This window comes from Bubalus bubalis, chromosome 9 (genome assembly GCF_019923935.1).
Source record: "Bubalus bubalis isolate 160015118507 breed Murrah chromosome 9, NDDB_SH_1, whole genome shotgun sequence".
Lineage (NCBI taxonomy): Eukaryota > Metazoa > Chordata > Mammalia > Artiodactyla > Bovidae > Bubalus > Bubalus bubalis.
In genome coordinates this window covers 101,582,480-101,596,927 of record NC_059165.1, presented here as the reverse complement: position 1 = coordinate 101,596,927, position 14,448 = coordinate 101,582,480, and the positions used below count along the sequence as shown (strand labels likewise).

The 14,448-nt window shown below is 40.8% G+C and overlaps 1 protein-coding gene and 1 pseudogene across 2 annotated transcripts; both read left to right on the top strand.

Annotated features, from left to right (window-relative positions):
- Positions 1-312: 312 nt before the first annotated feature.
- Positions 313-2,104, top strand: LOC102412338 (olfactory receptor 7A17-like). Of its 2 annotated transcripts, XM_045166746.1 has the most exons (2): positions 313-1,251; positions 1,744-2,104. In XM_045166746.1, exons 1-2 carry the CDS (start codon positions 343-345, stop codon positions 1,852-1,854), a joined length of 1,020 nt encoding a protein of 339 aa, XP_045022681.1. In that variant the 5' UTR covers positions 313-342; the 3' UTR covers positions 1,855-2,104. The 2 variants fall into 2 exon arrangements, with proteins under 2 accessions (XP_045022681.1, XP_006073585.4); XM_006073523.4 differs by lacking the exon at positions 1,744-2,104 and having other exon boundaries at positions 313-1,311.
- Positions 2,105-13,046: 10,942 nt separating this feature from the next.
- Positions 13,047-13,995, top strand: LOC123466192 (annotated as a pseudogene).
- Positions 13,996-14,448: the final 453 nt, after the last annotated feature.

Below are 14,448 nucleotides of genomic sequence, written 5' to 3'. Positions count from 1 at the left end.
GGAGGCAAGAATACTGGAGTGGGTTGCCATTCCCTTCTCCAGGAGATCTCCCTGAGCCAGGGATTGAACACAGGTCTCCTGCATTGTAGGCAGATGCTTTACAGTCTGAACCACCAGGGAAGTTACATTTCTCATGACAACAGTAGAATGCATGATTTATTTGGGAATATGCTGAGAATGGGTCAAAAATGCCCAGGTAGAGATGAAATTGAACTTTTCTAAACACAAGATATTAAAATTAATTTATTTAGAGAAAATAGAAATTGCACTATGTGAGTTATGCCAATTTGTGTGAACATTACTCATGTTATTTTCATTTTTCCTGGTAGTCACCTCCACCACATGGAACCAGGTAACAATACACAATCTTCTGAACTTTTTCTTCTGGGATTCTCAGAGGATATAGAATTGCAACCCCTCATCTTTGGACTTTTCCTCTGCATGTACCTGATCACTGTGCTTGGAAATCTGCTCATCATCCTGGTCATCATCTCTGACTCCCACCTTCACACCCCCATGTACTTCTTCCTCTCCAACTTGTCCTTTGTAGACATCTGCTTCATCTCCACCACCATCCCAAAGATGCTGCAGAATATCGAGAACAAGAGCAAAGTCATAACATATGAAGGCTGCATCGTCCAGGTGTATTTTTGCATATTCCTTGCAGGATTAGATGACTTCCTCCTGACAGTGATGGCCTACGACCGCTTTGTGGCCATATGCCACCCCCTACACTACACAGTCGTCATGAACCCTCGGCTCTGTGAACTGCTGGTATTGGTGTCCTGGATGGTGAGTGCTATGCATTCCTTGTTACAAAGTTTAATGGCTTTGCAGCTAACCTTCTGTACAAAGGTGGAAATTCCCCAATTTTTTTGTGAACTCAATCAGATGGTCCAACTTGCCTGTTCTAACACCTTTCTTAATGACATGGTGATGTATTTGGCATCAGTGCTACTAGCTGGTGGGCCGTTTGCTGGTATCCTTTACTCTTACTCTAAGATAGTCTCTTCCATACGAAGAATCTCATCAACTCAGGGAAAGTTTAAAGCATTTTCCACTTGTGCATCTCATCTCTCAATTGTCTTTTTATTTTATTGTATGAGCCTAGGAGTGTACCTTAGCTCGGCTGCTACACACAGCTCACACTCAAGTGCAATAGCCTCCGTGATGTACACTGTGGTCACACCCATGCTGAACCCCTTCATCTACAGTCTGAGGAACAACGACATAAAGAGGGCTCTGAAGAGAGTCTATGGAATAGTAGATATAAAAAGGCCAATTGTCCTGGGGCAGATGAAGTGCCCTTGACTGCATTGCTCAGAGCCTGAGAAACAGTAATTGTGACACTTTCCTCAGTGTGGAATAAAATTTGCTCCTTCTACTTATTTCCTTGGATATCCAGTTTTATAAAAATTCAACTTTTCCATACAATCTCAGTTACTCACTTCATTAAACTTCCTTTTCATTCTATCATTTAGATATTTTTTTTTAAGTTGTGCTTTTTTCTACTTCAAAATTTTCCAAACTTTGAATATAAAATATTTGGGCATTTCTATTTTTTATGAAGTGACACGAGGAATAATACTTTCTTAAATGACAAATGTCATCCTGAGTAATTTTTGCCTTGCTCTGGAAAAAAATGTCATGAGATATATTACTAATGTAAAAAAGTGTGCAAGTGAAATCCAAGGCAATTTATATAATTTTATAAGAGGGTTGACTGAATCAGAGGGTGTGCAGCTATGGATAAGGAAGGTTGATTGCAATGTTACAGGTAGATTTTCAATTGCACAAGGTGCCATTGCTCCAAACTCTGCATTATTCAAGGGTCAAATCTTTCTTTATGTATAGCGTGTGTATATATCTCATGATCAAAGATGACTCACTAGAGAGCTTGGCTGCCTATCCAGTCATGTGGTTCAGTTCACAATTTGTGCAAACATGTTTGCCAATATCCTGCTTACCTAGGAGGAAACTGCAATGGAATAACTTTTTCATATAATTTTCTGTAATACAATTAAAAAGCAGTAGTGAATGCTATCTTTAAATATCAGAATCAATGCATAGTATGAGATTATTGAAGTTGATCTCAGTTCTATACCATTTTTAATTTTATTCAGTTACATATTGCTGCATAACCATTCATCCTAACAGTAACTGCTCTAATATGATGTCTTTATTATCAAATGAGATTTAATATTAAGGAGTTGTTCTCATCTCTGCTGGATTTCTCATGAGTCTATGTTTCTCAGTAATTCTATGTGTTGGAACTCTAAAGCTCATCCATGAGGTTGTATGGAGCCATGTAGCAATTCTTTCTTCACTAATATATGATAGTTTACTCCATTTACTTGTGTATTTTAATCTTATGCTTACGCATCTGTCCTCAGCAGCGTCTGATCTTTGTGACCCTAGGGACTTTAGCTCACCAGGCTCCTCCGTCCATGGGATTCTCCAGGCAAGAATACTGGAGTGGGTTGCCATTTCCCCTTCTAGGGATTTTCTTGATTCTGGGATTGAACCTACTTCTCCTGCATCTCCTGCATTGGCAGGTGGATTCTTAACCACTGAGCCCCCTGGGAAGCCCGAATTTTAACCTTATATATTGTGGGGAAAAGTTTATCATCGGTGACATCAGTATTATGGTGGCAGAAGACACTCCTTTTGTTTCTCCCCTCAATCTACATCTTGTAGATAACATCATTCATAAATAAAGTTGTTTTTTTTTTTCTATCCAACACATCGGAACACCAGAGATACACACAGTTGTATGTCTGAAGGTGAGCGGATTTTTCATATGGAGGAAGTGGAGCCAGGGGGTCTGAGGCTGCTGAGCCCGCAGCCCCAGAGCACCTGGGAGTCCCACTGGAGGTGGTATACATAGCCCTGGCCTCCTGGATGCAGTGGCACATGCAGGCCCAGGGAACCAGGCATCAGTCGGGGGGGCCCTCAAGCAAGGTCACCCTGCATGTGGCAAGAGCACCTACCACTCTGGGAACCCCAAGCAAAGGTGCCAGCCACATCAGGGACACTGAAAACACCAGGTCACCAGTGATGCTGGAGGCACAATTATTGATGGCAAGGACAATGACAATGCCTGTGGAAGAGGCCATGAAATGCAAAAAATGTAGTTCCTCAAATATAGCCAGGAGCAGCTCATGTGAAACAAACAAAAAAACTTGTGCCACAAAGTCATTTAATTAATGCATATATATGGAATTTAGAAAGATGGTAACGATAACCCTGTATGCAAGACAGCAAAAGAGACACAGATGTATAGAACAGTCTTTTGGACTCTGTGGGAGAGGGAGAGGGTAGGATGATTTTGGAGAATGGCATTGAAATATGTATAATATCATATATGAAATGAAAAATAAATAAATAAATAAATGAACTATTGGAAAAGACTCTGATGCTGGGAGGGATTAGGGGCAGGAGGAGAAGGGGACGACAGAGGATGAGATGGCTGGATGATATCATTGACTCGATGGACATGAGTCTGGGTGAACTCTGGGAGTTGGTGATGGACAGGGAGGCCTGGCGTGCTGCGATTCATGGGGTCACAAGAAGTCGGACACGACTGAGCAACTGATCTGATCTGATCTGTTCTGATACTTTGAGAAACTTCTGACTCTACTAGAACAGGTAAGATGGATACTGGGTGTCTCAAAAGCAGAAGAGAGGGAGAAAGGATCAGATGTGTATAGAAATAATAGCTGAGAGTTTTCCAGGTCTGGGGAAGGAACCAAATGCACACATCCACAGAGGTATAATAGGACACATAAATGTTTCAATGCAAAAGACCTTCTCCAACACACATGTATTTAAACTGTGAAAAGTCAATGAACGAAAAGACTTCCCTGGTGGTGCAGTAAACAAGAATCTGCCTGCCAAGGCGAGAACAGGCACTGGGGGTGATGCCTGGTCTGGAAAGATTCCACACGCCACAAAGTCACTAAGCTGGGACTCCACAACTACTGAGCCTGTACTGTAGAGCCTGTGCTCTGCAGCAAGAGAGGTCACCATGGTGAAGAGTAGCGCCCCCCACCTCTGTAACCAGAGAAAGCCCCCACAAAGCAAGGAAGACTTGGTGCAGTCAGAAATGCAGCAAATAAATAAAGAAAAAAAATTTTAAAGTCAGTGAAAGAATGCTGTTTTTAGAGAATTTATATATATATATATATATATATATATATATATATATATATGTGCAATCAACAAGGACCTAGGGTAATAAATACAGGGAAATAAACTCAATATCTTGTAATGATCTATACTGGAAAAAGAATCTAAAAAAGAATATATATGTATATCTATATATCATTTTGCTGTATACCTGGAACTAATATGACATTGTAAATCAATTACATTTCAGTAAAAGTTATTAAAAAGAAAGAATATTAAAGGTATCCAGAAAAAAAAGTGAGCACCCTTCAACAATACCCGCATTGGGTTATCAACAAATTTCTTAGCACAGACTCCACATTCCAAGAGAGAATGGAATATCATTCTCAAGCTATTGTGATATAAAAACTGCTAGCCAAGAATCCTCCATCCAGCAAAGATATTCTTCAGATATGAAGAAGAAATAAAGGTTCTACCAGATAAAGAAAAGCTGAAGGAGTTTCGCACCCAGAACTGTCATATAAGCAAAGTTGAGGTGTTCTCTTCTACTTGAAATGAGAAGGCAAAAGTACCCCCAAAATCAAGTTGATAGGCAAAACCAGAAAACTTAAACTATATATCAGACTAAGTCAACTCAATTAAAATAAATAAATAAACAACCATATTAAAAGTGGGTAGAGGACCCTCAATAGACATTTTCTCCCAAGGAAGATACACACATAGCCAACAGACACATGAAAAGAGGCTTAACATCATTAATCTTCAAGGAAACAGAAACCACAATTGCAGTGAGGTACACCTTCCACAGTAAGAATGGTTATTATCAAAGAGACAAAAATCAACAAGTTGATGACGGCCACATGAGAACAGGAAACAATACATGAATTTCAAAATTTCTTCTTCTGCAATTATCAGAGAAACCAGAACTACAGCACTTCATATTTGTGCATTTTCTCTCCATGTACCAGATCCCTGTGCTTAGAAACCTGTTTATTATCCTGGTCACCATCAATGACTCCCACTTCCACAGTTCAGTTCAGTTCAGTCACTCAGTCCTGTCCAACTCTTTGGGACCCCATGAATCGCAGCACACCAGGCCTCCCTGTCCATCACCAACTCCCGGAGTTCACCCAGACTCACGTCCATAGAGTAAGTGATGCCATCCAGCTATCTCATCCTCTGTCGTCCCCTTCTCCTCCTGCCCTCAATCCCTCCCAGCATCAGAGTCTTTTCCAATGAGTCAATTCTTCTCATGAGGTGGCCAAAGTACTGGAGTTTCAGCTTTAGCATCATTCCTTCCAAAGAAATCCCAGGGCTGATCTCCTTCAGAATGGACTCGTTGGATCTCCTTGCTGTCCAAGGGACTCTCAAGAGTCTTCTCCAACACCACAGTTCAAAAGCATCAATTCTTCGGTGCTCACCCTTCTTCACAGTCCAACTCTCACATCCATACACGACCACAGGAAAAACCATAGCCTTGACTAGACGAACCTTTGTTGACAAAGTAATGTCTTTGCTTTTGAATATGCTATCTAGGTTGGTCATAACTTTCCTTCCAAGGAGTAAGCGTCTTTTAATTTCATGGTTGCAGTCACCATCTGCAGTGATTTTGGAGCCCTCCGAAATAAAGTCTGACACTGTTTCCCCATCTATTTCCCATGAAGTGATGGGACCAGATTAAATGATCTTCATTTTCTGAATCAAGTTGAGCTTTAAGCCAACTTTTTCACTCTCCTCTTTCACTTTCATCAAGAGGCTTTTTAGTTCCTCTTCACTTTCTGCCATAAGGGTGGTGTCATCTGCATATCTGAGGTTACTGATATTTCTCCTGGCAATCTTGATTCCAGCGTGTGCTTCTTCTAGTCCAGCGTTTCTCATGATGTACTCTGCATATAAGTTAAATAAGCAGGGTGACAATATACGGCCTTGACATACTCCTTTTCCTATTTGGAACCAGTCTGTTGTTCCATGTCCAGTTCTAACTGTTGCTTCCTGACCTGCATACAAATTTCTCAAGAGGCAGATCAGGTGGTCTGGTATTCCCATCTCTTTCAGAATTTTCCGCAGTTTATTGAGATCCACACGGTCAAAGGCTTTGGCATAGTCAATAAAGCAGAAAGAGATGTTTTTCTGGAACTCTCTTGCTTTTTTGATGATCCAGCAGATGTTGGCAATTTGATCTCTGGTTCCTCTGCCTTTTCTAAAACCAGCTTGAACATCAGGAAGTTCACGGTTCACATATTGCTGAAGCCTGGCTTGGAGAATTTTGAGCACTTATTTTACTAGCATGTGAGATGAGTGCAACTGTTTAGTAGTTTGAGCATTCTTTGACATTGCCTTTCTTTGGGATTGGAATGAAAACTGACCTTTTCCAATCCTGTGGCCACTACTGAGTTATCCTAATTTGCTGGCATATTGAGTGCAGCACTTTCACAGCATCACCTTTCAGGATTTGAAATAGCTCAACTGGAATTCCATCACCTCCACTAGCTTTGTTCATAGTGATGCTCCACATACCCATGCAATTCTTCTTTTCCAATCTGTTCTTTTAAGATATGTTTCACATTCACCACCATCCCAAAGAAGGCAAAGCCGTAACCTATGAATATACTTTTACCTACTCTTTGTAGATTTGGGCAGCATAGGACCACAAAGACCTATGACCACTTCATGGCCATCTATCAAATTCTGCACTATCCTGTCACCATGAACACCGCCCCACCCACATATACTTTGTGGATTGCTGGTTCTGGTGTTTGGTTCATGAGTGCATGCATTCTTTGTTATAAAGATTAACAGTGTTGCAACTGTCCTTCTGTACCTTCTTGGAATTCTATACTTTTCCTGAAAAGCAAATAAGATGTCCAACTAGTCAATTGTGACACCTTTCTTAATGACATGATGATGTAATTTGAAACTGTTATTTTCCAGGCTGGTAATGGACTGGTTCCAAGTTGGGAAAGGAGTATGTCAAAGCTGTATATTGTCACTCTGCTTATTTAACTTATATGAGGAGTACATCATGAGAAATGCTAGGTAGAATGAAGCACAAGCTGGAATCAAGATTGCCAGGAGAAATAGCAATAACCTCAGATATGCAGATGACATCATCCTTATGTCAGTAAGTGAAGAGGAACTAAAGAGCCTCTTGATGACAGTGAAAGAGGACAGTTAAAAAGCACTCATAAAACTCAACATTCAAAAAACTAAGATCATGGCATCTGGTCCCATCACTTCAAGGGAAAGAGATGGGGAAACAAGAAACAGTGAGAGACTTTATTTTCTTAGGCTCCAAAATTACTGCAGATGCTGACTGCAGTCACAAAATTAAAAGACACTTGCTCTTTGGAAGAAAAGCTCTGACCAACCTTGACAGTGTATTATAAAGCAGGGACTTTGCTGAAAAAAGTCCATATAGCCAAAGCTATGATTTTTCCAATAGTCATGTATGGATGTGAGAGTTGGAACATAAAGAAGTCTGTGCACTGAAGAATTGATACTTCTGAACTGTGGAGTTGGAGAAGACTCTTGCGAGTCCCTTGGACTGCAAGATCAAACGAGTCAATCCTAAAGGAACCCAATCCTGAATATTCACTGGAAGTACTGATGCTCAAGCTCAAGCTCCAATATTTTGGCCACCTGATAAGAAAAGCTGACTTGTTAAAAAGACCCCAATGCTGGGAAAGATTGAAGGCAGGAGGAGAAGGGGACAAAGAGGATGAGATGGTTGGATGGCATCACGGACTCAATGGACATGAGTTTGAGCAAGGTCCAGGATATGGTGAGGGACAGGGAAGCCTGGCATGCTGCAGTCCATGGGGTCTCAAATAGTCAGATACAACTGAGTGACTGAACAACAAATGCCTTACCTAGGATCCTTTACTGTAAGATAGTTTCCTCTTTATCTGGAATACCATCAGCTTGGGGGGAAGTACAAAGTGCTTTCCACCTGTGCATATCACCTCTCACTTGTATCCTTGTTTTACTGGACAGGCTTTGAGTGTACCTCAGCCCTGTGGCTACTCATGCCCTTCTGCTTAAAGTCAAGTGCAATCACCTCGGTGATGTACACTGTGATCACACCTGTCCTGAGCCCCTTCATCTATAGTCTAATATATGAAGACATACAAGGGCTCTGAAAAGATTATTAGGAGTGGCAAGTATCAAAGTACCACCAGTGGTAGTGTTAAAGAAGTTCCCTTCTTTTCAGGGTGTAAAGAATTTGAACTGGAATCTGATATTCTGGCTTAAATGATCAGAAACACAGTCCCTGGACTACTAGAGACCTGAGGAATCTGAATTAGCATTTGAACCACAGACCTTGGTGATTTGTATGAACAAATTGTATGAACAGTGAATTTATAGATATTCTTGTCTGGAATAGGATTTCTCATATTCTTACGCTGTCTTGGGCAGGAAAATTATCTGTATTGGGTGCTGTTCTGTGGTTTATAGGAAATTAGTAGCATCCCTTCAGATATTTCTAAGTATCTCCAGTGTCAAAATCATGTCTAGTTGAGAATCACTGGGACAGAGTTCCAGAACTAAGAGACCTCAATCCAGACTCCAGCCCTTACTTGGTTTGTACTTTTATTTAGAACACTAAATCCTTCTGAGTTCCAATCTGACAACAGAGAATGGAGTTCATAAAAGTGCTACCTCAAAAAACACATTATTTAAAAAATTAAATTTGACAATCACTATATCTGCCTTTGAACTGTGGTGTTGGAGAAGACTCTTGAGAGTCCCTTGGACAGAAAGGAGATCCTACCAGTCCATTCTGAAGGAGATCAGCCCTGGGATTTCTTTGGAAGGAATGATGCTAAAGCTGAAACTCCAGTACTTTGGCCACCTCATGTGAAGAGTTGACTCATTGGAAAAGACTCTGATGCTGGGAGGGATTGGGGGCAAGAGCAGAAGGGGACGACAGAGGATGAGATGGCTGGATGGCATCACTGACTCGATGGACGTGAGTCTGAGTGAACTCCAGGAGTTGGTGATGGACAGGGAGACCCGGTGTGCTGCGATTCATGGGGTCGCAAAGAGTCGGACATGACTGAGTGACTAAACTGAACTGAACTCATACCATTCTAAGATAGTTTAATGGCCATGTATTAGTCACTCAGTTGTGTCGAACTACTTGTGACCACATGAACTGTAGCCTACCAGGCTCTTCCATCCATGGGATACTCCAGGGAAGAATACTGGAGTGGGTTGCTATTTCCTCCTCCAGGGAATCTTCCCAACCCAGGAATCCAACCTGTGTCTCTAACATCTCCTGCTTTGGCAGGCATATTCTTTACCACTGAGCTACCTGGGAAGCCTGGTTTATGGTCATATTAATATCATATCAAGCTTCTCTGATAACTCAGTTAGTAAAGAATCCACCTGCAACACAGGAGATCCTGGTTCAATTCCTGTGTCCAGAAGATCCACTGGATAAGGGATAGGCTACCACTCCAGTATTCCTGGGCTTCCCTTGTGGCTCAGCCGGTAAATAATCTGCCTGGAATGCGGGAGACCTGTGTTTGATCCCTGGGTTGGGAAGATTCCCTGGGGAAGGGAATGGCTACCCAATCCAGGACTCTTGCTTGCAGATTTCATGGACCATATAGTCCATGTGGGGCAAAGAGTCAGACACAACTGAGAGATTTTCACTTATCATATCAACATATAAATATTTTTCTTATAGTATAAGCATTTTATAATGAGAGACTAAAGGGCAGCTGTTGACTTCTGATATATCTGAGAAACTTGTAATTGGCTTGGAAATACTAGCATGAATCCAGGCAGTATAATACCCACAATTTTATACTGAAGGAGCAATGTTATCCACAGTTCTGAAGAGGGAAATAGTAGTTTTAAAGATTTCAGTAGTTTTTTTTTGTTGTTGTTGTTGTTATTGTTTTTCTCTACCACAAATCAAAGCTTTGGAGACCCAAGGGACCTCGTCAAGACAAATCCTCAGTGTTTTAGTTTAAAAAAGAATTAGATCTCAGGGGTGTGATGAGGTTCTGGGAGCCTTAGTGCTTTGAAAGCAGGAGAATTAAAGTGGAAGGAATGATAAAAACTGAATCACCCAACTTATAATGCAATCACCTAGCAACAGAGAATCAACAGAAAAATAATTGCATTGTGTCCAGCCCAGTGTCCCCAAGGGAAATCATGTACTTGGAGGCTGGAGTAACAAAAGGAAAATATGCCCAAATAGCTGACATGTGTGCATGCTTGCTAAGTCCCTTCAGTCCTGTCCAACTCTTTGAGACCCCATGGACTGTAGCCCTCTAGGCAACTCTGTCCATGGGATTCTCTAGGCAAGAACACTGTAGTGGGTTGCAATGTAGTCCTCCAGGGGATTTTCCTGACCCAGGGATCAAGCTCCCATCTGAGACTCCTGCATTGCAGATGGATTCCTTATCACTGAGCCACCAGAGAAGCCCTGTGAGCTGACACAAGAATCTGGAAATATCTCCTCTGCTGCAGCCCCTCAGCCTGTGCCACTTTGGTTGCTGAGGACCTAGTCCTTAATTTAGATTCATGAATCTCTCTGGGACACAATGCTTGATTTTATCCCTTCCTTTTGTCTTGTTTAGGTACAAAAATTCTGTCTGCATCATTAATCATTTAGAAAGGAACTTGGACTTCTACAGGGAAAGCCTTCTCTCTCAATCTGCAGGCAGGTGAGAGCTCCATACATATTTCAGGAGAGGGTTAGAGAGGACAGAAGCCAGGAGCACGTACCCGAGGTCACCTGAGGATCAATCTAGCATAGTCCAGAGGCCAGAGGTCACTGTGGTTATTATCTGGCTTTCCTGATATTAGTGTATCTATTTAGGTCTAAAAATAAAGTGAACCCTTCACTCGTCAGTGTTGACAAATGGTAATAAAGGAAGTTCAGTTAGAAGGAATGGTCTTGGTGGTTTAGCTGCTAAGTTGTATCTGATCCTTTTGCAACCCCATGGACTGTAGCCCACCCGTCTCCTCTGTCCATGGAATTTCCCTGGCCAGAATCCTGGAGTGGTTTGCAATTTGCTTCTCCAGGGAATCTTCCTGACCAAGGGATTGAAACTTGGCCTCTTGGATTGCAGGCGGATTTTTTTACTAATGAGCCACCAAGGAAGCCCCATTAGAAGGAATGGGAGGCATAAAAGGCTTCCAGTAAAAGTAGACAATAAGTCTAATAATCTTATTTATGAACTGAAGTAAGCAAATAGGAAAACTCCTCCAGAAAAAAAATAGTATTCTGCTTCTTCATATAAAATATATCCAACTTTTGCTGTATTTCATTTATTTTTTATTTTGAATTGCTGGTTTATGTTCCATTTGCTTATTCTCTTGGCATATTTAAACTGTAAGATATATCATATCATGAATATATCCCTATTTATGTCCTTGGAAAAATATATTTTTCTTTATTATTATTTTTTGGACATCAAGGATATGCCACTGAAATTGGAATATTGATGAAGCAAGGAAACTTTTCTTTGATGCATTGTCTCAGGGATCATTTGAGTTTATTGTGTATTTTCCCTCTTAATTTACCTATGTCCATTTCATTTCTCTTTTTTATTTTTCTCTCATGCTTTTCATTCTTCTCTAAATACTGAGAAGAAATTGGCCTTACCAACGTTGATCCCCAAATTTATTGTTCTATAGGAAGCCTATAAACTGGAATTTGGGGGTGGGATGTGTAGGGAGATAAGAGGGAGGTTCAGAAGGGAGGGGATATATATATGCATATGGCTGATTCATGTTGAGGTTTGACAGAAAACAACAAAATTCTGTAAAGCTATTATCCTTAAATTAAAAAAACACATAAATTTAAAAAGATCTTGTAACTTCTGAGTAAAAGTGATACATTCTTTGGAGAATAATAATTTAATCTGACAAACTCGATGTGTTAACCATTCATTGCCTATTGAGGGTGGATCTGGATGACCAGTTTATGATAGTAACACAAGCCAGAAACATCATGTGTGTGTGTGTGTGTGTGTGTGTGTGTGTGTGTGTGTTTGCCTGTGCCTTGTGAAGAGAGACCAGTTCTTAAAGCAGAGGCATCTGTACTCATATGTTAAGATGACTTATAATACAGAGGTCAGAAGTTGGTCAATAGATGGAACTAAGTAGGGAAACTGACATAATTCACAGGATGGTTTCAAACTAAATTCATAAAGTGCAAGGAACCACATGGAAGGAGGGATTCTCTATGTGCTGAAGGTTCAGCTGTAGCAGGGAGGCCACCTTTTTCCTCAGCATCCTGACAACATCTCTAATCACTCCCCCTCCTACTTATTCCTTCACCCTACTGCCTTCCTTGTTTGCACTTGAACATGTGGAACAAGTATCTTTGTCAGGTTCTTAGCAGTGGCAGCTCCCTCTGCCAGGCACACACTTCTTCTGATATCACAAAGGCTTCTTCTCTCTCTCTTCAGGAGTCTTCAAACATCACCTAGTTTGAAGCTCTTCCCTGAACACTCAGGACAAAATAACACCTCCTACCACTCTCTCCTTTATACCTGGTTTTGTTTTCTTCCTAGCATCTGTGACATTCTGACATATTCTATCATGTTGTATTTGACTATCCTCATTCACCATCCTTGGTTAGGAGAGATTTATTTTTCATCACTTTCTACTGGGTCAGCACTTAAATATGTATTTCTCAAATAAATGAAGAAATACCTTATTAGAACTCTAGAATATATGAGCCCTTTGCCAATGTGATGAGAATGGGACAAAAAATCTTTGTCAGGGATGAAATGGAGCATACTTTGGAAGAGAACTTTTCTATGAATAAGGTATTAAGATCAATTACTTGAGGGCTAAATAGAAATTGCAGTATTTCAGCTATGTGAATTATGCCAGTTTGTGTGCAAACTAGCCATGTGGTTTTCCTTTTTCCTGGTAGTCACCTCCACCCCATGAAATCAGAGAATAATGCATGAATTTCAGAATTTATTCTTCTGGGACTTTCAGAAGAACAAGAACTGCAGCCTCTCATATTTGGGCTCTTCCTCTCCATGTACCTAATCACTGTGTTTGGAAACCTGTTCATCATCTTGGCCATCAGCTCAGACTCCCACCTCCACACCCCCATGTACTTCTTCCTCTCCAACCTGTCCTTTGTAGACATCTGTTTCACCTCCACCACCATCCCAAAGATGCTATGGAACATCCAGACAGAGAGCAAAAGTATCACCTATGAAGGCTGCATCACCCAGATGTATTTTTACATGCTGTTTGCAGGATTAGATGACATTCTCCTGACAGTGATGGCCTATGATCGGTATGTGGCCATCTACCACCCTCTGCACTACATGGTCATCATGAGCCCTCAGCTCTGTGGACTGCTGGTTCTAATATCCTGGGTGCAGATTGCCTTGTATTCCTTGGTACACAGCTTAGTGGTGTTGCAGTTGTCCTTCTGTCCAGTTGTACAAATCCCCCACTTTTTCTGTGAACTCAGTCAGGTGGTAAAACTTGCTAGTTCTGACAACTTTCTTAATAACATAGTGATTTTTTTTTTCAGCTGTCCTGATCGGTGCTGGTCCTTTTGCTGGCATCCTTTACTCATATTCTAAAATAGTTTCTTGCATATGTAAAATCACATCAGCTCAGGGGAAGTATAAAGCATTTTCCACCTGTGTGTCCCACCTCGCAGTTGTCTTTCTATTTTATTTTACAACCTTAGGAGTTTACCTTAGTTCTGCTGCTTCCCACACCCCACATTCAAGTACAGTCGCCTCGGTGATGTACACTGTGGTCACACCCATGCTGAATCCTTTCATCTACAGTCTGAGAAACCGAGATATAAAAGAGGGTCTAAAGAGATTGTATTTGATGCCAAGTATAAAAGACCAATTGTACTAGTGCTCTGGATTACATAACTCAAAGTATCAAAACCAGAAATTGTTCTTTGTTCATTGTGAAATAAAATTTGCTTCTTGCACTTTTTTCCTGGGATTTCCATTTTTCTTTCCTTTTTTGAATTCAGTATCTTTATAGAATTTTAGGAATCTCTCTTTTTAAGCTTTATTCTCAGTCTATTTATAGACTGTCTGTATATAGACAGTTTTTATTTTTTCCTACCCACCATATTCCAAACTTTGAATCAAAAATATTTGGAAATTCCATTTCTTTGATGGAATATCATAGAATTATGAAGAATTTATTAGGAGTAATATCTTTTGATGAGAACATTTAGTCTGTTGTTGTTCAGTTACCCAGTTGTGCCCACCTCTCTGTGACCCCACGGATTGCAGCATGGCAGGCCTGCCTGTCCCTCACCCATTCCGAGAGCTTGCCGAAGTTCATGTTCATTGC

Bases quoted from the DNA above. Each gene is read 5' to 3' on its own strand.
- LOC102412338 (XM_045166746.1), top strand. From the start codon at position 343: ATGGAACCAGGTAACAATACACAATCTTCTGAACTTTTTCTTCTGGGA. The intron at 1,252-1,743 runs GTCTATGGAATA...GAGGGTGTGCAG, and splicing joins TAAAGAGGGCTCTGAAGAGA to CTATGGATAAGGAAGGTTGA.